This window comes from Apodemus sylvaticus, chromosome 7, assembly GCF_947179515.1.
Source record: "Apodemus sylvaticus chromosome 7, mApoSyl1.1, whole genome shotgun sequence".
In the NCBI taxonomy this organism is placed as follows: Eukaryota; Metazoa; Chordata; class Mammalia; order Rodentia; family Muridae; genus Apodemus; species Apodemus sylvaticus.
This window is the reverse complement of record NC_067478.1, coordinates 115,902,406-115,925,623: the sequence shown is the minus strand read 5'-3', so window position 1 is coordinate 115,925,623 and position 23,218 is coordinate 115,902,406. Positions and strand designations below refer to the sequence as shown.

The window sequence follows — 23,218 nt, the reverse complement described above, 5'->3', positions numbered from 1 at the left end:
TTACCAAACATGTGAAAGATCTGTATGACAAGAACTTCAAGACTCTGAAGAAGGAAATGGAAGAAGACCTCAAAAAATGGGAAAACCTCCCATGCTCATGGATCGGTAGAATCAATATAGTTAAAATGGCCATTTTGCCAAAAGCAATATACAGATTCAATGCAATACCCATCAAAATCCCAACTCAATTCTTCACAGAGTTAGAAAGAGCAATTATCAAATTCATCTGGAACAACAAAAAACCCAGGATAGCTAAAACTATTCTCAGCAACAAAAGAAAATCTGGAGGAATCAGTATCCCTGACCTCAAGCAATACTACAGAGCAATAGTGTTAAAAACTGCATGATATTGGTACAGTGACAGGCAGGAGGATCAATGGAACAGGATTGAAGATCCAGAAATGAACCCACACACCTATGGCCACTTGATCCTCGACAAAGAGGCTGAAAACATCCAATGGAAAAAAGATAGCCTTTTCAGCAAATGGTGCTGGTTCAACTGGAGGTCAGCATGCAGAAGAATGCGAATTGATCCATCCTTGTCTCCTTGTACTAAGCTCAAATCCAAATGGATCAAGGACCTCCACATAAAGCCACACACTCTGAAGTTAATAGAAAAGAAACTGGGGAAGACCCTTGAGGACATCGGTACAGGGAGAAAGTTTCTGAAGAGAACACCAATAGCGTATGCTCTAAGAGCAAGAATTGACAAATGGGACCTCATAAAATTACAAAGTTTCTGTAAGGCAAAGGACACCAACAAGAGGACAAATCGGCAACCAACAAATTGGGAAAAGATCTTCACCAATCCTACATCAGATAGAGGGCTAATATCCAATATATATAAAGAACTCAAGAAGTTAGACTCCAGAAAACCGAACAACCCTATTAAAAAATGGGGTACAGAGTTAAACAAAGAATTCTCACCTGAAGAACTTCAGATGGCGGAGAAGCATTTTAAAAAATGCTCAACTTCATTAGTCATTAGGGAAATGCAAATCAAAACAACCCTGAGATTTCATCTTATACCAGTCAGAATGGCTAAGATTAAAAATTCAGGAGACAGCAGGTGTTGGAGAGGGTGTGGAGAAAGAGGAACACTCCTCCACTGCTGGTGGGGCTGCAAATTGGTACAACCACTCTGGAAATCAGTCTGGCGTTTCCTCTGAAAACTGGGCACCTCACTTCCAGAAGATCCTGCTATTCCACTCCTGGGCATATACCCAGAGGATTCCCCACCATGTAATAAGGATACATGCTCTACTATGTTCATAGCACCCCTATTTATAATTGCCAGATGCTGGAAAGAACCCAGGTATCCCTCAACAGAAGAGTGGATACAAAAAATGTGGTATATCTACACAATGGAGTACTATTCAGCCATTAGAAACAATGAATTCATGAAATTCTTAGGCAAATGGATGGAGCTAGAGAACATCATACTAAGTGAGGTAACCCAGACTCAAAAGGTGAATCATGGTATGCACTCACTAATAAGTGGTTATTAACCTAGAAAACTGGAATACCCAAAACATAATCCACACATCAAATGAGGTACAAGGAGAAAGGAGGACTGGCCCCTGGTTCTGGAGAGACTCAGTGAATCAGTATTCGGCAAAACCAGAACAGGGAAGTGGGAAGGGGTGGGTGGGAGGACAGGGAAAGAGAAGGGGACTTAAGGGACTTTCGGGGATTGGGGGGCTAGAAACGGGGAAATCATTTGAAATGTAAATAAATTATATCGAATAAAAAAAAGAAAAGAAAAAAAATAAATCACAAAAAAAAAAATCTTAGTGCTCTTTTGCATGTGCATGTATGTAGTGTCATATACTGGTTCATTGGTACCCAGTGCAATCATATCTTAAAGATCAAAAATTAGGCAAATACTTAGGAAACCTTGCTCTTCAAGTCTAGAACAGGGATGTATTATAGCAATTGTTTCAGAATTTGAAATTATTCTAGCAGAGGATAGGGCTTAAATGACATATTTTTAACATCATAAATTTACATAATATTTTTCTAAACTCATTGATTCTATCAAGAAAATCAGGCAAGGATAGAAAAGATTTAATGGAGAAGTAAAAGACAAAGATAATTTATAGATCTTTCTTCTATCCTATATTCTTGAAAATAAATCAAAGCATTCTAATTTAATTCACTACTGTTAAGATTGTTTAATTGTTTTGGCCTGAGAGCATATTCAATGTTGAATTTTTAAGGCATTATACATACAATTTACCTGATAATTTATAGAAGTAAATTTAATTGATGATGACATATTATTCTGGGTATTCTTATTATGACAGCTATCAGTACACATCTACAAAATTGTTCAGAATCTAAAAACTGCGTTGCAACTATTTGGTCACCAATAATACTATCATGGAGATGCAATTTGTGTCAGTTGTATCCATTCCATAACCAATTGTAATTAATTTTCAAAATCAAAAGAGAAAACATATCTCCATGACAACTGTAATCATTTGCTCAGTATTTTAAGCGTTACATCCATTTTCAAAGAGTCCATATGAATACTGAAAAAAACAAAATATGATTAAATATTAAGCATAGTGAAGAATATTCTATTTAAGAGCTTTTAATAAGTACATTTATTAAATGCATTATATGGATATTATTTGTGGGTGACAAAATTGGGTTTCACTTAAAACAATAAATACAGGATGACCATAATTAACACTAGAAATAAAATGCTGACTGCCTGTATCTGAAATTCATCACCATAACTAATATAAATTATGATTTTCTTCCTATCTTATCTTTTTTGGCCTTACTACCTGAAATAATTTTAAAATAATCTGCCAATTACACAAAATTCTTCTCTCTTCTTTTACTGGTTCTGCATAATCTAGTACTCAATACTTACCACATCTTATAACCCCATCTAAATGACAAAAACCCTAAAAATGTATTTAAGGCTACCATTTTGTACAGTACAGAGAGGGAATGTGGCTATTGCATCAAAGATAAACATTATTGTGGCAAAAAAGAGCTAAAGTGATATGACTTTTTATATTATATTCAACTTGACCTATGCATTTTTTCTGAAACTCACAGCAGCTTTGAGTAGACTTGAATTACTATTAACTATAACCTGCCATCTGCCTTACTTTATATGTATTTGAAAAGAATATGTTCAATTTTAACTCAAAATTAAAGACATATTTTGTATTTTATAAAAGATGTCACATTCACTGTTTAGTTTCAAGTGTGATGTATCTGAATTCTATTTTTTAAATGTAGTAGATTTTATTGATGATAATTAATGCCAGACTGTCTTAAAACTGTCAACAACCCAATAATGTCACAGAGAGAGTTATTATTTATTATACCTCAGGCTTTTGCTTAGGCTATTCCACAGGTAGCTCATATAAATCAATCATCTTATTTATTCTAATACAAATTTTGTCAAGTAGCCCTTTACCCTTCCTTTCGTTATACCATCTTTTCTTTCAAACAGGGCTTGCAGCAAAATCTCCCATACCAGATTCTTTCTTAGAGTTCTCATCCCTAATCTGATGTCCTGACTTCCATCCCTGCCCTGCTATAGGCAATCAGATGTTTATCAAATCATTCAGAAGTTGATGAAGAAGAATGATTATGAAACACTGAGACAGGCACATAAAAATCACAATACCAATATCCACACTGTAGTCAGTGCTCTGCTGGAAAAGAAATCAATACTGGAATAATACAAACCAATTTTTAAACAGATTATCATAAACAGATTATCCCAACAATAATACTTAATACAATGAATATTTTAATTATGATATAAAGAATAATCCTCAGTAATAACTATGTTGTTTATCAGAATCTAAAACACAAGTTTCAGTTCTCCAGTACTCAAAACTCATATAAATACACCTTCATTTCAGTAGTATCTATACTGTATATATTTTATTAACAGTACCTACTTTTGAAAAATCAATAGAGAAAATATGACGCAATGACAGCTGTAATTTTAGTGTTGCTTTCTGTGTACTGTGCATAAAGTATGAGCTTTGAAATCTAAATTTAATTGATGAATATTAACCCAAACAATATAACTTAAGTGAAATATGCCAAGTGATTCCACATTTCAATCATTTTAAAGACTACAGGAAACTGAGAACTTCAGATCATTATATCCACTTAATTTGAATTTCTCTAAAATGCTACATTCATGCTGTAGGATACAGCACAGAAGATAAATGATTCTTTAAATAAAAGGGTTCTATAATGCAGGAACAACAAACAAATAATTGGATTGTTTCCAATGGAACGTCTCAAGGCACAGGTGATATATATACCGCAAATCAGATATTTACCAAGTTTCTTAGAGACTAAGAACCATTTTTCAATCCTCTAATACACATTAATACAATAACATGGATGAAATTTGGATTAGTGTTATGTTTACTAAGTATAGGTTACCAACAACAACTAATTTTAAGAAAACATAGAAAATATAACACCATGATACCTGTAATTTTAGAGTGTCTATCTATGAATTGTGGATAACACAAAGAACTAAAGTGAGAGACTAGGATTAATCCAAAAAACATTTGAAAGAAAATCAAATGTTTAACATGAGTTGAAATACACCAAGTACACATTGGAGTCACTTACATGAATACAGGAAAGTGTAGAATTTTTGCTCATTAAAATTATACTTAATTTGGCTTTCTTTGTACTGACACATCAGTAGCACATGATACATCATATAAGATAAATGAGCCTACCAAGAAGTTTCCTCAAGGCTTCCTTCATTTCTCTATTTCTTAGACTATAGATAAGTGGGTTTAGCAATGGAGGAACTACACTGTACATCACGGAAGCCATTGCTGTGTTTCTAAGAGAATCTGTCATGGCAGAACTGAGGTAAACTCCAAATCCTGTCCCATAGAACAAAGAAACCACAGACAGATGTGAAGCACAGGTAGAAAAAGCTCTGTGCTTCCCTCCAGATGACATTCTCGAGACTGATGAAACAATGTAAATATATGAAAAAACAATTCCACATACAGGACCACCCACAAAGACAAAAGCTGCAACAAATATAAAAAAATTATTGAGAAATGTATCAGAACAGGCAAGTTTGATAATCTGAGCCAGCTCACAGAAAAAGTGTGGGATTTCTAGGTCTGTGCAGAAGGAAAGCCTCAAAACCATTAGACTATGGAGTAAGGCATCCATAATGCTAAAGAAAAGGGAGAATAGAACCATCAGGACACAGCAAATAGGGTTCATGATGACTGTGTACCTAAGAGGCTTGCAAATGGCCACATATCTATCATAGGCCATTACTGCCAGGAGAAAATTTTCCATGCCACCAAAAATTGAAAGAAAGCAGATTTGAGAGAGACATTCTATGTAACTTATGCTATCATCATGGGCTTGGATGTTCACCAGCATTTTAGGGATTGTTACTGTACTGTAGCAGATATCATTAATGGAAAGGATAGAGAGGAATAGGTACATGGGAGTGTGCAGTTGGGAGCCAAAGCTGATAGCCATAATAATAAGCAGGTTTCCCAGAACTGTAATCAGATACATAGAGAGGAACATGGCGAAGATGAGGGGCAGCAGTTTGTAATTGTCTGTCAGTCCAAGCAGATGAAATTCTGAAACTGCTGTTTGGTTTTTCAGTTCCATTGTTTTGGTATAAACTTTGAAAAGTAGAAAGAAGTAAAAAGAAATTCGAATTCATGAGCAAAAGTGGTTTTGTCAAAACCACTTAGGTACCTCTTAAAATGGCATTAGAATAGCATTGCCTATAATAATTCTACTAATATAAACCTGTATCATATTTTGAACACAGCTAATGTATAAGAGTTGGTCACAGTACTTAGAACTACTCCTAAAACTTCTCTCCCCAGTGTGCAAAATCAGGAAAATTCTTTAGTATTTTAAAGAGAAATCTTGATTGAGAAGAGGCATATTTTTCAATGGAATAAAACCATATCTGTCATTGTCCAGAATTTGAAACCTGTAAGTAAAACCTTGGTTAATATTTGTTTAAATTCATGTGATCATTTGACAGAGAAGAGAGAATTCATAAGAATCTCTTTTCATAGTTCACTTTGCCTTGTTTACTTTCAAATTCCATTTTTAGGGCAAAATTTTCATAAAATATTTGCTTTATTTATTATATTTGCTCTTTGTGAATTCCCAATTATGCACCAAAAGGTATTCATGTCTTCCTCCCATCTTATCAGTTCTCTTACTTTTCAATCTTCTCATCCCAACAACAAACTGAAAAAAAAATCTCATTATGGAAGCTATAATGTTTCACAGTGTAATATGCATTGCTTCCTCAAACTTCTTTGTTTGCTAATGTTCATTGCAATGATGTGTTGGTCTGGCATGATGTTTCTGGTTTCTGCTACTCTACCAATACTTGAACCTCACTATGACTTGTCTAGATATCTTCTTGTAGCCCTGTGCATTAGTGATCCTCGAACTTTGAATCTGTAAATCTGGGTACTTCATGAACTCCAGTATTTTACTAATGATGTAGATGTTGGTTTGGGCCAATTCAGTTTCCTGAATCATGTACTCTGTTCTAGCTCACATAAAACCTCTGCAATCAGGGCCATCTTTTACCTGCAATTCAGGCAAGGGTCAGAGCTTGCTTTTACCACAGTGTGGCAGTCAGGGAGAGATTTGGACAGTTATTCCACTCTTAGAACCCTTCAACCAGCTGTCCTTTCTGACCCAGATGGTAAGGTATAATGTGGTGGTGGGAATGGGAGTTTCTATACCTTGTCTGTCCCACTGCCATTGCCCTAATTTTTAAAGCTCACCTGATTATTGGAAATTGTGTATATGTCCTCAGGAACTTTTTTTCTTAATAGGTCCAAGGTTTTCTGGTGCTGAGAGTATAAGTACTATGCTTTAAATTTATACCATACACCAAATTACACAGCTTCTTATCTCATGGGTGATAAATAGCAAATCTCCTAATTAGTCCATTTATCTTCATCATGGTTGTGGAATCCCCACAATGTCTACTGTGCAAAGCAAGTAGCATTTCACGTGCCTTGTTCTATGACTCTGGAGACAATATAAGTGCAGTTTTTAATTTTTCATTTATTTATTCACTTTACATCCCTATTGCATCCCCCTTCTCCCAGTTCCACCCTTACAAAAACCTCCTCCACTACCCTCTTTTTTGTCCTCACAAAATTGGAAACTCTATTGGGTTCTTGCCTACCCTTGGGCATCAAATCTCAGCAGAACTAGGTATAACCTCTCTAATGAAATTACACAAGGCAATCCAACTATGGGAAGGGATCCAATGGTAGACCAGAGAGTCAGAGACATCCCTCATTCCAATTATTAAGGGATTCTCATGAAAAACAAGCTGGGCATATTATTCTTTCTATTTATTGCATCACCCTTATTTGATAGATAGAGCCAGAATTTAGGTGTGAAATTTTTCTCCTCAGTCACATATTCTGGCAAATACAATGTTTTCCCTAAGCATATAGTGTCAGGCAGTTATAGACTCAACTTTCAGAAACTATGAAAAAAAACAATATTTGTATTCTTTCAGTGTTTTCTTCAAGTATCTTCAGTGCTATAAAAAGTTACTTATATATAAAAAGTCACTGAGCACATTTTCACTTATCTATCATAAATTTACATATTGTCTTCATAACTAGATAATAGGAAGACAAATGATGAATAGGTAGATGTTTAGAATATATCCATCATTTATTTTATTTCATTCATTATTTTACTTATTTGCATTTCAATTGTTATCCCCTGGGAACAGTTTCCCCTACACAAGACCCCTGTCCCTTGGCCCCTCCACCTGCCTCTGTGAGGGTGCTCCCCCATCCACTTTCCCACTCCTTACTCAGTGCCCTAGTGTTTCCCAACTCTGGGTTATTGAGCCTCCAAATGACTAAGGGGCTCCCTTCCCAGTGATGTAGGAAAAGGTGATCCTCTGCATATCTGGCTGGAGCCATGCCCCACAACTTACATATTCTGTGGTTGGTGGTTTAGTCCTTGGGAGTTTTGGGGGTTCTAGTGGGGTGATATTGTTGTTCTTCATATGATTTATTTTTATGGTGTTAATCTCCATTTCAGAGTTTCCTTGGGGGAAAAGCATCATATTTTGCTGATTGATTAATCTTACTTTTTCCAACATAATATTTTTACTGATTATTTGGGAATTTCACCTTATACCCTCCAAACACATTCATTTTTCAGTCATTCTATGTGTTCCCTCTCAGTTATGGATAGCCCTGGTCTTGTCTTTTGATTCTAATTTTACTATCCTGGCAGGGACTTCAGAAGAGGAATCACATATGCAGGTGCCTTATAAACCTTGACCCCACCTTAACATTTGAAATAAAGGCTGGAGCCAGTAATTCAGCAGTAGAAGGAAGATGAAGCTGAAAAATTTGGGGGAGAAGGGAGTGAGGAGGAGAGAGTGAAATGCAGGATGTGGAAGGAGAATAGAACAGAAGCATGTGGCTTAGAGAAAATACAAGTTATATGGGATATCGTAAGTGGGAATAGAGTAGTGTAGTGGTAGATCTGCCTAATCTATGCATGTAGCTTGTATTCAAATTAATTGAGGTATCATTGGCCAATTTGTTCTGGAGATTTTTCTCAACAAATTTGTGCCCAATTTAGTGCTTAGAACTCAACAACCCTGAGATAAAAAGTTCACTGTCCCCCAACCTCTGAATATGGCTTGGGCAGTAATATAGGCTACAGTAGTATGGGTTGGAAACTATCTGGGTCTGAGTGACCTAAAGAGAAAGGCAGGAACTCCCTCAGTTCCTGACAGAGAGCTATGGCCAGGGGCAGAACCTCAACCTATAGGGAGGGATAGAAGTCCCTGGAGCACAACTGCCTGTAAGATACTTTTGTGGCAGAAACAGTGAACTATTAGGGGCATCTATGCCTCAAAGAGACTTTCTGTGTTAGTTCCCTGTGTCCTTTACTCTCAACCGTGTTTCCCCCACCCCATGTTTAGGACAGCCAGACTGGATTTCCAGACTGCTTGTCTAAACTGTGGGTTGCCTAAGATCAACACACAAGCACAAGCTGACAGCTGCAACCCAAACAGGGACACAGACAGTGTGGGTCTTTCCATACTCAGCCAATACCTATGATTAAAGAATTAGGAGATAAAGATACAAAGGTCTCTATACCAGGTAATTCATTGATATAAAGAGAGATGTATAAGATTATAATACTTAAAGATGAGGAACACAATTACTATATTTTTGGCTCTATGTGATAATATTCTGAATGGCTTGACAGGAATGGACTTAGAGGAAATAGACACCTTCTCATTTACTGGTCTTGAAATATTTATCCTGTCCATTTATTATGTCCTGACAAAAGACAGGGCCCTAGATAAAAAAAAAAATCCCTTGCCTTAGAAAAGAGATAAAAAAAAAAAACCACTAAAACTAAATGTTCAGAATTATTTTGGTCAAAATTAACAACAAAAATAGAATGAAGGTTGGACACAGAAGCTGGAAGTGATGCTAGAACAGAAATTTCTGAAGTTCATAGATGAGTGAGCAACAGAGACATAACATTAAGATCTAGCACCATAGTCTAGAGGAAACACTAGAACTAAAGTTTTAGGATTCCATTGGTCCAAATAAGGAGCCAAAAGAGGAGAATGAAGGTTGGAGACATAAGTTGGAAGACACACACACACACACACACACACTCAAAAAAAATAAATAATTTACAGATCAAACTCAACAGCAAGGGTATAGAGATAAAATTTGAAAGTAAAGTCTTGAGGATAATTTACTAAAGTTAGCAAATGAAAATAAATCAGATTCTGAAATATTAGAATTACAACATAAAGAGAAGCTAAGATTATGCAAGCAGGACTAAGTACAGAAGATACAGGAAATTATAGAACAGCATGAACAACAGAAAGAGGAAGTTAGGACTTACAACATGCCTTAGAGGAAACACTAGAATTGAAGAAACAGGGAATTATAGATCACAAAAAGAGAGAGAAAGATGAAAATGCTGGTGGGAAATGGGAGCTAGAAAAGATGCTAGAACAAAGGACACAGCAGCTCACAGATCAGTCTGAGCAGCCGAGAGAAAATAATGAGGTTTGGAAGTTAGTCTTGAAGAATAACCTTTGAAAATTGATCAATCAAAATAAAATGGACATCAAACTATCAGAATTTCAATATAAAGAACAAAATCAAATTGTGAAGGCAGAACTTTGGACAGAGAATATAGGAACTCAAGGAACAGAAAAATCTACAAAAGGAGAGATATGGAGGGTGGACACAGACATTAATGGAGGAATTTAAAATTTCACATAAGGAAAACACTCAGGTAGAGACAGAAGATAAAATTAGAGAAATCCAACCAAAGCTTATTAGAAAACAAACTTTGGTCTACCAGTCTACTCAGTTAATATACAACAAAAACCTCCAGACAATGATTATCCACAGGATTATCAGGAATTTGAATGCCAACCTGTAGATATGCTAGATCTGAGAAAATTTAAGAAAAGTGTCACTAATTTTGGAATGCATTCACCATTTGCAAAACAAATCCAAACTTCTTGAGCTATTAAAAATAGAATAATCCCCTAAGACTGGAAGGATATGGCAAGAGCATCACTAGAAACTACTACAAATTTACAATGGTTTGAATGGTGGAGAGATGAAGTGAGGGAGATAGCACAACAAAATATAGAGTCAGGGATAGAGAGATTTCCACAAACCAACTGCTTGGTGAAGGTCATTTTGCTGATGTAGATGTGTAAGGTGTATGTGATGCAGAAACTCTGGAATTGTGTCCATTATCAGCCTTAAAAGCCTGGGGCAAAGTAACAGAATCAGGGAACAGACTTGAATCATTTATTCAAGTCATACAAGGGTCATTGGAAACCTTCCCTGACTTTTTACAAAGGCTAACCTCAGCTGTGGAAAGTATATCAGATTCAACATCAAGAAAGGTAATAATTGAGTCTAGCATTTGAAAATGCAGATGCTGAACACAAAGAAGTAATCAGACCATGAGGGCAAGATCAGCATCAATAGGTGAGTAGATTAGATATACAGCTGATGTTGGATTGCACTTATTGATATGACTATAACAGAAGAAGCTGCTACCAGACACCTAGAGATGACTCAAGATTTCAAATCTTATTGTCCTGAACAGGGTCACCTCAGAAATGACTACAGGAACAAACAAAGTAATACCAAAAGGGGGCCTATGCCTTCTGGAACATGTCAAAGATCTGTCAAAGGCTGACATTTGACTAGGGAATTTAGAGGAAGAACAGACAAAGGGGACAACACCCTGCCAAAAAACCCCCAAGGGATCCTCTCACAGGTCCTAATGCCAGGCAGGGAGAGTTCTATTCCTCAGGACAATGAAACATCAGTGCTTCAAAAACAGATGTTCTGAGACCAGCCAAGACTGAAACAAGTTCTATAGACAATTTAAAAGGCCTCAAAGGGAGCCAGTAACAAATATTTTGGCAAATTTCTATAAAGGATCAAAGGCAAAAATTAAGAATACTAATAAACAATATTGAGATTGAAGGAATTATTGACATAGGATTAGATGTCACCATTTTCTCTCCAAAATCTATGCCTGTGAGTTGGCCCCTTCAAGAAGTAGACAGCCGATTTCAAGGAATTGTGACCTTAATCCAAATAAAGCAAATTACCAGATGGATTATATGTATAGGAGCAGAAGGTCAGGCTGGAAAATTGAAACCATATGTGGCTGATAAAGCCATTAACTTATGGGGAAGAGACCTATTAGGTATGTTACTTCTATTTATTTCCCTATAGGAATTCTTATGCATAGGGCAGATTATATCTTAGAATTGATATTTTTAGCACACGAACAAAGTAAGAAATTAAAAACCTACATTGAGAATGTCTCTGAATTGATACTAAAATGAAAATGAGTCTTTGACAATTAGTTGGAATGGATCTGGCTGAAATTGTAATACCTTTTACTAATGCAGAAATTGCTTCATTATGGGGCACAGGCTGAACATTGGCAAAGAGAATACAATAACTTCTTGAGAGATATTAACAACAGATACCTTAAGATTATGCCTCTACTGTTCATAAAAGGAACTAATTGGATTCTTCCTTGGATAATAAAGGGAACTCCAATATCTGGAGCCCATACATTTCACACTGATGCCAGTAAATGAGGAAAGATAGAATATAAATCAGAAGATATAAATAAGGTGGCTGAGAGTCCCTATAAGTCAGTTAAGAAATCTGAAGTATATGCAGTCATCATGTTGTCAGATTTTCAGGAATCTCTTAAAACAGTAACTGACTCTCAATATGCAGAAAGGGTTGCTTTACACATAGAGACTGCTGAACTTATTCAGAATGATTCTGAATTGACTTCATTAATTATTCAGCTACAACAAATGATCAGAAGTGTGGTTATCCACTATATATAACACACATAAGATCCCATACAGGCCTGCCAGGCCCTGTGGTGCAAGGTAATAAAATTGTCCAACTATAGATTGGAAGTGTACTAAATGTTTCAGAATTCCATTAAAAAACATGTTAGCAGCAAAAGTTAAAAAAAAGAATTCTCTTGTCACTTGGCAACAAGTCAGGGAAATTGTGAGGCAATGTCCTACTTGTTTATTATATAACCAAACTCCATTGCCTATAGGAATTATCCCTAAGAGTATCCAAAGAAATGATACTTGGCAAATCAATGTCTTCCATTTTGCAGAATTTGGTAAGCTCAAATATGAGCACTATAGTATAGACATATATTCAGGATTTATTTTTTTATTTTTATAATTTTTGTTTTCAATATTCTTTGTTTACATTCAATATTATTTTCCCTTTCCCAGTTCCTCCCTCCCCATAAGTTGCCTAAGCCCTCTTCCCTCCGCCCATTTCCTATCAACCCCCTCCTACTTCTTGGTCCTGGTATTTCCTTACAATGCTGGAATAAGCATTTTCAGGACCAGGGACCTCTCTTTCCTCCTTATTGGGAGTCATTTGATATGTGAATTGTGTCTTGGGTATTCAGAGTTTCTGAGCTAATATCCCCTTATCAGTGACTGTATTCCATGTGTGTTCTTTTGTGATTGGGTTAACTCACTTAGGATGATATTTTCCATATTCAGGATTTCAATGGGCAACTGACTTAGCATCAGAAAAAATCTGATTCTGTAATTACAAGTTTTTTAGAATTTATGGCCATTATGGGACTACCCATAAAAACTGAAGCAGACAGTGGTCCAAGATATATCTCTAATAAGATGAAACAGTATTTTTGTATACTATAATATAAAACATGGTTCAGGCGTATCACACAATCCTACAGGACAAGCAATTGTGGAGAGAAGTAATTGAACTCTAAGGGAGATGCTTAATATGCAAAAAGGGATTAACAAGATCCCCCAAACATAGATTATAAAAGTGTTTTATTTACCTTAAATTTTTAAATGCTACTGAACAAAACACCACAGTTGCTGAAAGACATTAGATTGCAGAACGAACTATTGAACTAATCCAGACTGTTTATATTAAGGATATTCTAGCATCACAATGGAAAATGGGAAATGTGTTATGCTGGGGGAGGGGTTAGGCCTATGTTTCCACAGGAAGAGAATAGGTGGAAACATAGGCCTATGGGTATGTGGGTCCCTTCTACATTTATAAAAAAAAAATTAGACATGGCAAAGGGAGATCTCCTGAAGAACATGGTGGACAGAGAAGAAAAGGGAGATTTGTGCAATCAACAAAATAGGTGATGTATATGTGGTGATGTTTATGTCTCCATATGGAAACAGCTCTGGAACCAGGTGAGATTAAAGTGTCTATATGCACTCAATAACACTTATTGCATACAAATTTCTCTTAACTTGATATTTGCCAGGAGACATTCTCACATAGATCCCAAAACCTCCTCTGTTCAGCCATCTTACATGCTCAAGACTGCTTCTAGAAGAAAAAAATATTAGCTTTCAGGTGTGACAAATAGCAAGTTGGTCACCACATATAGAGCTCATGTTGGTTAGAAAAGAGTTCACCTGCATTTAGGTTATTATAGCAATCTCTTTCCACTTCACCTCCTCGTGATCATTTTAGTTTGACAGCTTCCTTGAAGCCCAAGCCAGGCTTGTCATGAGATTCTGAGAGATGATTCTGAGAGACTACTTCCTAGAGACGATGTTTAGAGACAGTGCTTGCCGCCCAAGAGGCTGTTTTCTGGAGACAATATTTGCCCCTCATACCCCCTCCTTACATCTTGCTTGCTTTCTTTTATATTGCCGTGTGTAAACCAATAAAATTTGACAGCTTGATCAGAATACTGTCTTGCTGTCTGTTTCTTGCATCTCTTGTCTCACATTCTCTCCTAGTTGATCTGGGGATGCAGTTGACTGTCCTATGGGTCGGGACAGTTTTTGTGACAGCTCCTTCCCATAATTCAACCCCCACTCAAAACAAAATAAAACAAACAAACAAAAATGTCAACAGTCTAAACAGAAAGATATTGAAGAGGACTCTATAGAAGTGTGATAAGGAGGCCAGAGTGTAGCTCTCCACACCTGATGGCTTCTGGCAGGGTTGTGTGTGGGAAAGGACTCAGTTCTAATCAAGAGCCAAGTCATTGAGAGTATGACCAAGCTCTAGTGAAAGTAAAGATAATAGAAATTAGATGTGTTTTCTTTTTGTTGTTTTTGTTGGGGATTCAGAAGAGTTGAGAGGTGTTGGAGTAAATCTGCAAGACAGAGTGGCTCAGATAAAGAAATCACAACTCAATTAATTTGAATACAATCTATAAGCCTAGATTGGGTAGATCTACCACTACACTACTCTATTCCCATCTATGAGATCCCATATAACTTATGGTTTCTCCAAGTCACATGCCTCTCCCTCCATTCTCCCTCCACTTCCTCTATTGTTCTCTCTCCACCCCACTCCCTTCTCCCCTAAACTTTTCAACTCCACTTTCCTTCCTACTGCTGGAATCACTGGCTCTAGCCTTTATTGAAAAGTTAAGGTGGAAAAGGCTATCTTTTTTCCATTGGATGTTTTCAGCCTCTTTGTCGAGGATCAAGTGGCCATAGATGTGTGGGTTCATTTCTGGATCTTCAATCCTGTTCCATTGATCCTCCTGCCTGTCACTGTACCAATACCATGCAGTTTTTAACACTATTGCTCTGTAGTATTGCTTGAGGTCAGGGATACTGATTCCCCCAGAATTTCTTTTGTTGCTGAGAATAGTTTTAGCTATCCTGGGTTTTTTGTTATTCCAGATGAATTTGATAATTGCTCTTTCCAACTCTGTGAAGAATTGAGTTGGGATTTTGATGGGTATTGCATTGAATCTGTAGATTACTTTTGGCAAAATGGCCATTTTAACTATATTGATTCTACCGATCCATGAGCATGGGAGGTTTTCCCATTTTTTGAGGTCCTCTTCCATTTCCTTCTTCAGAGTCTTGAAGTTCTTGTCATACAGATCTTTCACATGTTTGGTAAGCCTTTTCAACAAATGGTGCTGGTTCAACTGGAGGTCAGCATGCAGAAAAATGCGAATTGATCCATCCTTGTCTCCTTGTACTAAGCTCAAATCCAAATGGATCAAGGACCTCCACATAAAGCCAGACACTCTGAAGCTAATAGAAAAGAAACTGGGGAAGACCCTTGAGGACATCGGTACAGGGAGAAAGTTTCTGAACAGAACACCAATAGCATATGCTCTAAGAGCAAGAATTGACAAATGGGACCTCATAAAATTACAAAGTTTCTGTAAGGCAAAGGACACCATCAAGAGGACAAATCGGCAACCAACAAATTGGGAAAAGATCTTCACCAATCCTACATCAGATAGAGGGCTAATATCCAATATATATAAAGAACTCAAGAAGTTAGATTCCAGAAAACCAAACAACCCTATTAAAAATGGGGTACAGAGTTAAACAAAGAATTCTCACCTGAAGAACTTCGGATGGCGGAGAAGCATCTTAAAAAATGCTCAACATCATTAGTCATTAAGGAAATGCAAATCAAAACAACCGTGAGATTTCACCTTACACAAGTCAGAATGGCTAAGATTAAAAATTCAGGAGATAGCAGGTGTTGGAGAGGGTGTGGAGAAAGAGGAACACTCCTCCACTGCTGGTGGGGTTGCAAATTGGTACAACCACTCTGGAAATCAGTCTGGCGGTTCCTCCAAAAACTGGGCACTTCACTTCCAGAAGATCCTGCTATACCACTCCTGGGCATATAGCCAGAGGATTCCCCACCATGTAATAAGGATACATGCTCTACTATGTTCATAGCAGCCCTATTTATAATTGCCAGGTGTTGGAAAGAACCCAGGTATCCCTCAACAGAAGAGTGGATGCAAAAAATGTGGTATATCTACACAATGGAGTACTATTCAGCCATTAGAAACAACGAATTCATGAAATTCTTAGGTAAATGGATGGAGCTAGAGAACATCATACTGAGTGAGGTAACCCAGACTCAAAAGGTGAATCATGGTATGCACTCACTAATAAGTGGATATTAACCTAGAAACCTAGATTACCCAAAACATAATCCACACATCAAATGAGGTACAAGAAGAAAGGAAGAGTGGCCCCTTGTTCTGGAAAGACTCAATGAAGCAGTATTCAGCAAAACCAGAACGGGGAAGTGGGAAAGGGTGGGTGGGAGGACAGGGGGAGAGAAGGGGGCTTACGGGACTCTTTGGGAGTGGGGAAATCATTTGAAATGTAAATAAAAAATATATCGAAGAAAAAAAAAGAAAAAAAAAGAAAAGTTAAGGTGGTAAGAAGTTTCACAAGGCACCTGTATATGTGATTCACTCCCCTTCTAAAGCCCCTCCCAGAATAGTAGAATTAGCATCAAAATACAAGACCAGTGCTATCCACAACACTTCCCCCTCTCTATCCAATTATAGGACTCTTTTATCTCAGTTATAAATTGAGCACAACTATTACCATATTGTAATTTGTAAAGTACAAATTAGACCTAACACCCAGTCCATCATTTTTGTTAATTAAATAGGACCTCTGTCATCTATAGTTAACATAAAGGACTTATAATTCAACACCCGACTCATGTCCTGGCTTTAGATTGTATGCCATCTGAAAACCATCATCTCAAATCTATATCATCCTTCTCAATGCTAAATAGCTTGGACTGGATCTGAGACTACCAGTCTTTAACCCTGTCAGAAATCCAAGAACGACTAATATTGCCTGAAAAGGTAAGTAGCACAAAATAAAGCTTCCAAATCTTAGATAAATTATAGAGATTACTGATTACTCGGAGAGTCCCTGTATTTCAAAAGTCTGAGCATCAGTCTTTAGCCTCCTGGCCCAGGATCATCTGACAGACCTATGCAATGCAGAATTTTGAAGGGCTTATTACCCTGTCTTGCACATAGTGCGTCCTTTATCTGGACAGTATTTTATCTGTAGATGAAATGAAACAATTCTTGTCTAGTGGCTGTCTTACCACAACTAGAGCAACTCCACTGATGCGAAATTTCTTCTTTGAATCATAAAAAGGTGCTTTCAGGAGCAGACAAGTCTCTAGGTAAATTATCTTTAATGAAGAAATGTCCATAAATTTCATATTCTCTGGACTTATAATGCCTTTGAAGGCTATCTATCTATGAAAAGCATCTCTGAACTGTTAAGCTTTGACTACACTCTTGACAATTTCTAATTGAAATATCTCTGAAACACCCTTTTAAGTAACTCAAAACCATGAGTTTGCTTTCTGGTGCTTAACTCCTATTGCTTAATTATCTTAAAACGGTTTATAATAGCAGTAATAGAAAAACTGTGTCTAAGCTTTATATTCTTAAATATGTTATACAGGCACGTGCCTATATGAGAATAACAATATTAATCCCAATTTTATATCAATAAGAGATTTATACCAATGAAAATCTTAAATGTGTATCAAATAAATTCTGTACCAACATAAGAAGGGACTGTATTTTTCTTTGTTTAGCCTACAGTATATAAAACTTAAAAGTAGCATGTAGTGCTGTAAATACATTCAAATGGAGTATGCAGGATGCACAGACTGGTCAATGAAGATCAATAAAGAAAGATGATTGCCTTTCTTCAGTAAAGTTTGATCACATAATCAAACTGCAATATAACTTTGTATACTTGCTTTCATAAAGGACAGTATGTAGTATCTGTCAAGACCCACAGGACATACAGTCTTTCTGCTGGCCCTGTGGCAGCATTTCCCCTCACCCAATACCAGATCAGGTTCTCTTCTCACCCCAAACTGCCCCATCCACTTTCCCTCTCAGCTAATTCTCTCTCTCCCCACATGTGGTTGCTTTCTTCTACATCCCAAGGGGAGCTGGTCTAACTTGCTGTCTGTATGTAGAAACATGAAAATAAACACATATTTGTCACCTTGCACAAACCTCAAGTGAAAGTGGATCATGGATCTCAACATAAAACCAGATACACTGAAACCAATACAAGAGAAAGTGGGAAAGAGCATTTATCTCATTGACTCAGGGAGGAATTTTCTAAACAGAACTCTAATGGCTCATGCTCTAATATCAAAAATTAATAAATGGAACCTCATGAAACTGGAAAGCTTCTGTAAGGCAAATGATATAATCAATAAGAAAAATTGGCAAACCACAGATTGGGAATATATCTTCATTAACTCCATATGGCCAATAGATGACCAATACCCAAAATATATAAATAAGCCAAGAAGCTAATCACCAAAAACCCAAACAACTCAATAAAATATTTGGTATAGAACTAACCCAGATTTCACAACTGAGGAATCTTGAATGGCTGAGAAGCACCTGAAGGCATGTTCAAAGTCCTTAGTGATCAGAGAAATGCAAATCAAAATGACACTGTGATTCTACCTTACACCAATGAGAATGGCTAAGATCAAAACCTCAGATGACAGCACATGTTGGAGAGGATGTGTTAAAAGCGAAAAACTCCTTCATTGCTGATGGGATTATAAACTGCTACAATCACTCTGGAAATCAAACTGGAGTTTCCTCAGAAATTTGGAAATAGATCTACTGGAATACCCAGCTGTACCACTCTTGGGAATGCATCCAAAGATACATTATGCCATAGGGGCACGTCTTCCACTATATTCTTAGTGGTCCTACTTGCAATAGCCAGAAGCTAGACACAATGCATATGTCCCACTACAGAAGAATGGATACAGAAAATGTGGTTCAATTACACAATGGAATACTACTCAGCTATTACGAATGAAGACATCCTGAATTTTTCAGGAAAATGTATGGAGGTAAAAAATATCATTCTGAGCAAGGCATCTCAGACCCAAAAAAGAAATGCATGTTATGTGCTCACTAATGCATACATATTAGCCAAAATATATACAGTACAAAGTACCCAAAATATGGTCCACAGAACTCAAAATATTTAATTAACAAGCTGAAGTGCCCAAGTGAGTAGAGTTTCTGTATAGGCACCTTCTTTGAACTGATACTGGATTCTATTTATATATAACAGTATTTAGTCATGAAAACAATTTGTGAATTTCAGTGCAAGGTTGGCTCTGCACTTCAGAAAATTACTCTTAATTAATAATATTACTCATAACCAGAGAGGCTTTCTCCACCTGCTAATGGGAGCCAAGACTCACAGCCAAGCATTATGAAGAAAGAGAAAACTCAAATTGAAGCTCTCCATCTGTTTTTTCACATTAGAACTCAAGTAATCCCAAGGAAAAGTGGGAGGAATAATTTTAGAAGCAAGAGGGACCAAAAGAACAAGGCAACAAATCTCACAGAATCAACTAATCAGGGCTTATAGGTGCCCACAGTGCCTGAAACAATAATCATGGATTTTAACTGCGTCTTTGGCATATATGTTTTTGTTGGATTATTCAGTGGGAATGGGGAATATCTCTGGCTCTTTTACTTGAACCTAGGACCCCCTTTCTCTTACTTAATTGCCTTGGCCATCCCAGATATAACAATTTGTACCTAGTTTTATTCTGCCTTGTAATGCCATGTTCCCATAATATCCCTGCTCTTTTTTAAACTGAAGGAGAAGTGGATATACAGAAGAGTGGAGGTAGCAGCGGTGGTGGGGTGGAGTTGTAGTGAGGTGTTTGGGATAAGAGTAGTGGATGGAGGGAAACTGCAGTCAGGATGCATTGCATAAATCAAGAATGTTTTAAGAAGAGCAGAAAATACTACCATACAATATTATGTCAGATAATTTAATAAAAGATGTTTTTATGTGTTCATTAAATAATTTGATAACACTCATTTTTACAAATTAATTTTCAAATATTTCATATGTTTTATTTCAAAATTGTAGTCAATGTTATATTAATATTTTTTACAAGCTTGTGCATAGAGATCCCTTATTTAAGGCATATGTATTAAGAGCTAAAAAGAGTATTGAACTATTGCTGATAGCCCAGAATATTTGAAAGGGTTAGAAAATATCTGGATGGACAACATCACCATACTTAAGTGAGGATTGATGACACTGAATGCATTATCTTATGAATAAAGCTCACAACTTAAAGTATTAGAAGATAATTTCAAACTACTGGCATAATCTGATAATTTGTAAGAATATAAATGAAATAAGGTACATGGAAAAAGTCATTAAAGATATATCACTTCTAGGAACAAATTTCAGAACCTTTAAAAGTGAAAGCAGTTCCAACCATTTGCCTAAATATTTCATAGATTCATTGTTTTTAATTGGTGAGTAGTATTCCACTGTGTGAATATACCACATTTTCTATATCCATTTCTCCATTGAGGGACATCTGGGTCCTTTCCAGATTCTGGCTATTATAAATAAGTCTGCTATGAACATAGTGTAGCATGTGTCCTTATTACATGCTGGGGAATCCTCTGGATATATGCCCAGGAGTGGTATAGCAGCGTCCTCCGGAAGTGTCATGTTCAGTTTTCTGAGGAACTGCCGGACTGATTTCCAAAGTGGTTGTGCCATCTTGCTATCCCACTAGCAGTGGAGGAGTTTCTCCACATTCTTGGCAATACCTGCTGTCTCCTGAGTTTTTAACCTTAGCCACTCTGACTGGTGTGAGGTGAAGTCTCAGAGCTGTTTTGATTTGCATTTCCCTAATGACTAATGATGTTGAACATTTCTTAAGGTGCTTCTCGGCCATCTGAATTTCTTCAGGCAGAAATTCTTTGTTTAGCTCTGTACTCCATTTTAATAGGGTTATTTGGTTCCTTGGGGTCTAACTTCTTGAATTCTTTGTATATATTGGATATTAGTTCTGCTGCATTGGATGTAGGGTTGGTGAAGATCTTTTCCCAATTTGTTGGTTGCCATTTTGTCCGTTTGACAGTGTCCTTTGCCTTACAGAAACTTTGTAATTTTATGAGGTCCCATTTGTCAATTCGTGATCTTAGAGCATAAGCTATTGGTGTTCTGTTCAGGAGCGTTTCCCCTGTGTCCATGTCCTCAAGGGTTTTCCCCAGTTTCCTTTCTATTAGAATCAGTGTGTCTGGTTTTTCGTGGAGGTCCTTGATCCACTTGGAATTGAGCTTAGTACAAGGAGATAAGGATGGATGAATTCACATTCTTCTGCATGCTGACTTCCAGTTGAACAAGCACCATTTGTTGAAAAGGCTATCTTTTTACCACTGGATGTTTTCCACTCCTTTGTCGAAGATCAAGTGACCATAGGTGTGTGGATTCATTTCTGGGTCTTCAATTCTATGCCATTGGTCCACTTGCCTGTTGCTGTGCCAATACCATGCAGTTTTTAACACTATTACTCTGTAGTATTGCTTGAGGTCTGTGATACTCATTCCTCCAGAAGTTCTTTTACTGTTGAGAATAGTTTCAGCTCTCCTGGATTTTTTGTTATTCCAGATAAATTTGGGAATTGCTCCTAAGTGAGGTAACCCAATCACAAAAGAATACACATGGAATGCAATCACTGATAAGTGGATTTTTTTATTGTTATTTTTTTTTATTCGATATAATTTATTTACATTTCAAATGATTTCCCCTTTTCTAGCCCCCCCCCACTCCCCAAAAGTCCCGTAAGCCCCCTTCTCTTCCCCTGTCCTCCCTCCCACCCCTTCCCAGTTCCCCGTTCTGGTTTTGCCAAATACTGTTTCACTGAGTCTTTCCAGAACCAGGGACCACTCCTGCTTTCTTCTTGTATCTCCTTTGATGTGTGGATTATGTTTTGGGTATTCCAGTTTTCTAGGTTAATAACCACTTATTAGTGAGTGCATACCATGATTCACCTTTTGAGTCTGGGTTACCTCACCTAGTATGATGTTCTCTAGCTCCATCCATTTGCCTAAGAATTTCATGAATTCACTGTTTCTAATGGCTGAATAGTACTCCATTGTGTAGATATACCACATTTTTTGAGTCCACTCTTCTGTTGAGGGATACCTGGGTTCTTTCCAGCATCTGGCAATTATAAATAGGGCTGCTATGAACATAGTAGAGCATGTATCCTTATTACATGGTGGGGAATCCTCTGGGTATATGCCCAGGAGTGGTATAGCAGGATCTTCTGGAAGTGAGGTGCCCAGTTTTCGGAGGAACCGCCAGACTGCTTTCCAGAGTGGTTGTACCAATTTGCAACCCCACCAGCAGTGGAGGAGTGTTCCTCTTTCTCCGCACCCTCTCCAATACCTGCTGTCTCCTGAATTTTTAATCTTAGCCATTCTGACTGGTGTAAGATGAAATCTTAGGGTTGTTTTGATTTGCATTTCCCTAATGACTAATGAAGTTGAGCATTTTTTAAGATGCTTCTCTGCCATCCGAAGTTCTTCAGGTGAGAATTCTTTGTTTAACTCTGTACCCCATTTTTTAATAGGGTTGTTCGGTTTTCTGGAGTCTAACTTCTTGAGTTCTTTATATATATTGGATATTAGCCCTCTATCTGATGTAGGATTGGTGAAGATCTTTTCCCAATTTGTTGGTTGCCGATCTGTCCTCTTGATGGTGTCCTTTGCCTTACAGAAACTCTGTAACCTTATGAGGTCCCATTTGTCAATTCTTGCTCTTAGAGCATACGCTGTTGGTGTTCTGTTCAGAAACTTTCTCCCTGTACCGATGTCCTCAAGGGTCTTCCCCAGTTTCTTTTCTATTAGCTTCAGAGTGTCTGGCTTTATGTGGAGGTCCTTGATCCATTTGGATTTGAGCTTAGTACAAGGAGACAAGGATGGATCAATTCGCATT

The 23,218-nt window shown here is 37.1% G+C and overlaps 1 protein-coding gene across 1 annotated transcript; it reads right to left on the bottom strand.

Moving 5' to 3' along the window:
• Positions 1 to 4,719: 4,719 nt before the first annotated feature.
• On the bottom strand, positions 4,720 to 5,673 carry LOC127690162 (olfactory receptor 7G2-like). Its single transcript, XM_052189711.1, has one exon. The coding sequence runs from the start codon at positions 5,653 to 5,655 to the stop codon at positions 4,720 to 4,722; it is 936 nt and encodes a 311-aa protein (XP_052045671.1). The 5' UTR covers positions 5,656 to 5,673.
• Between the last annotated feature and the right edge of the window lie 17,545 nt (positions 5,674 to 23,218).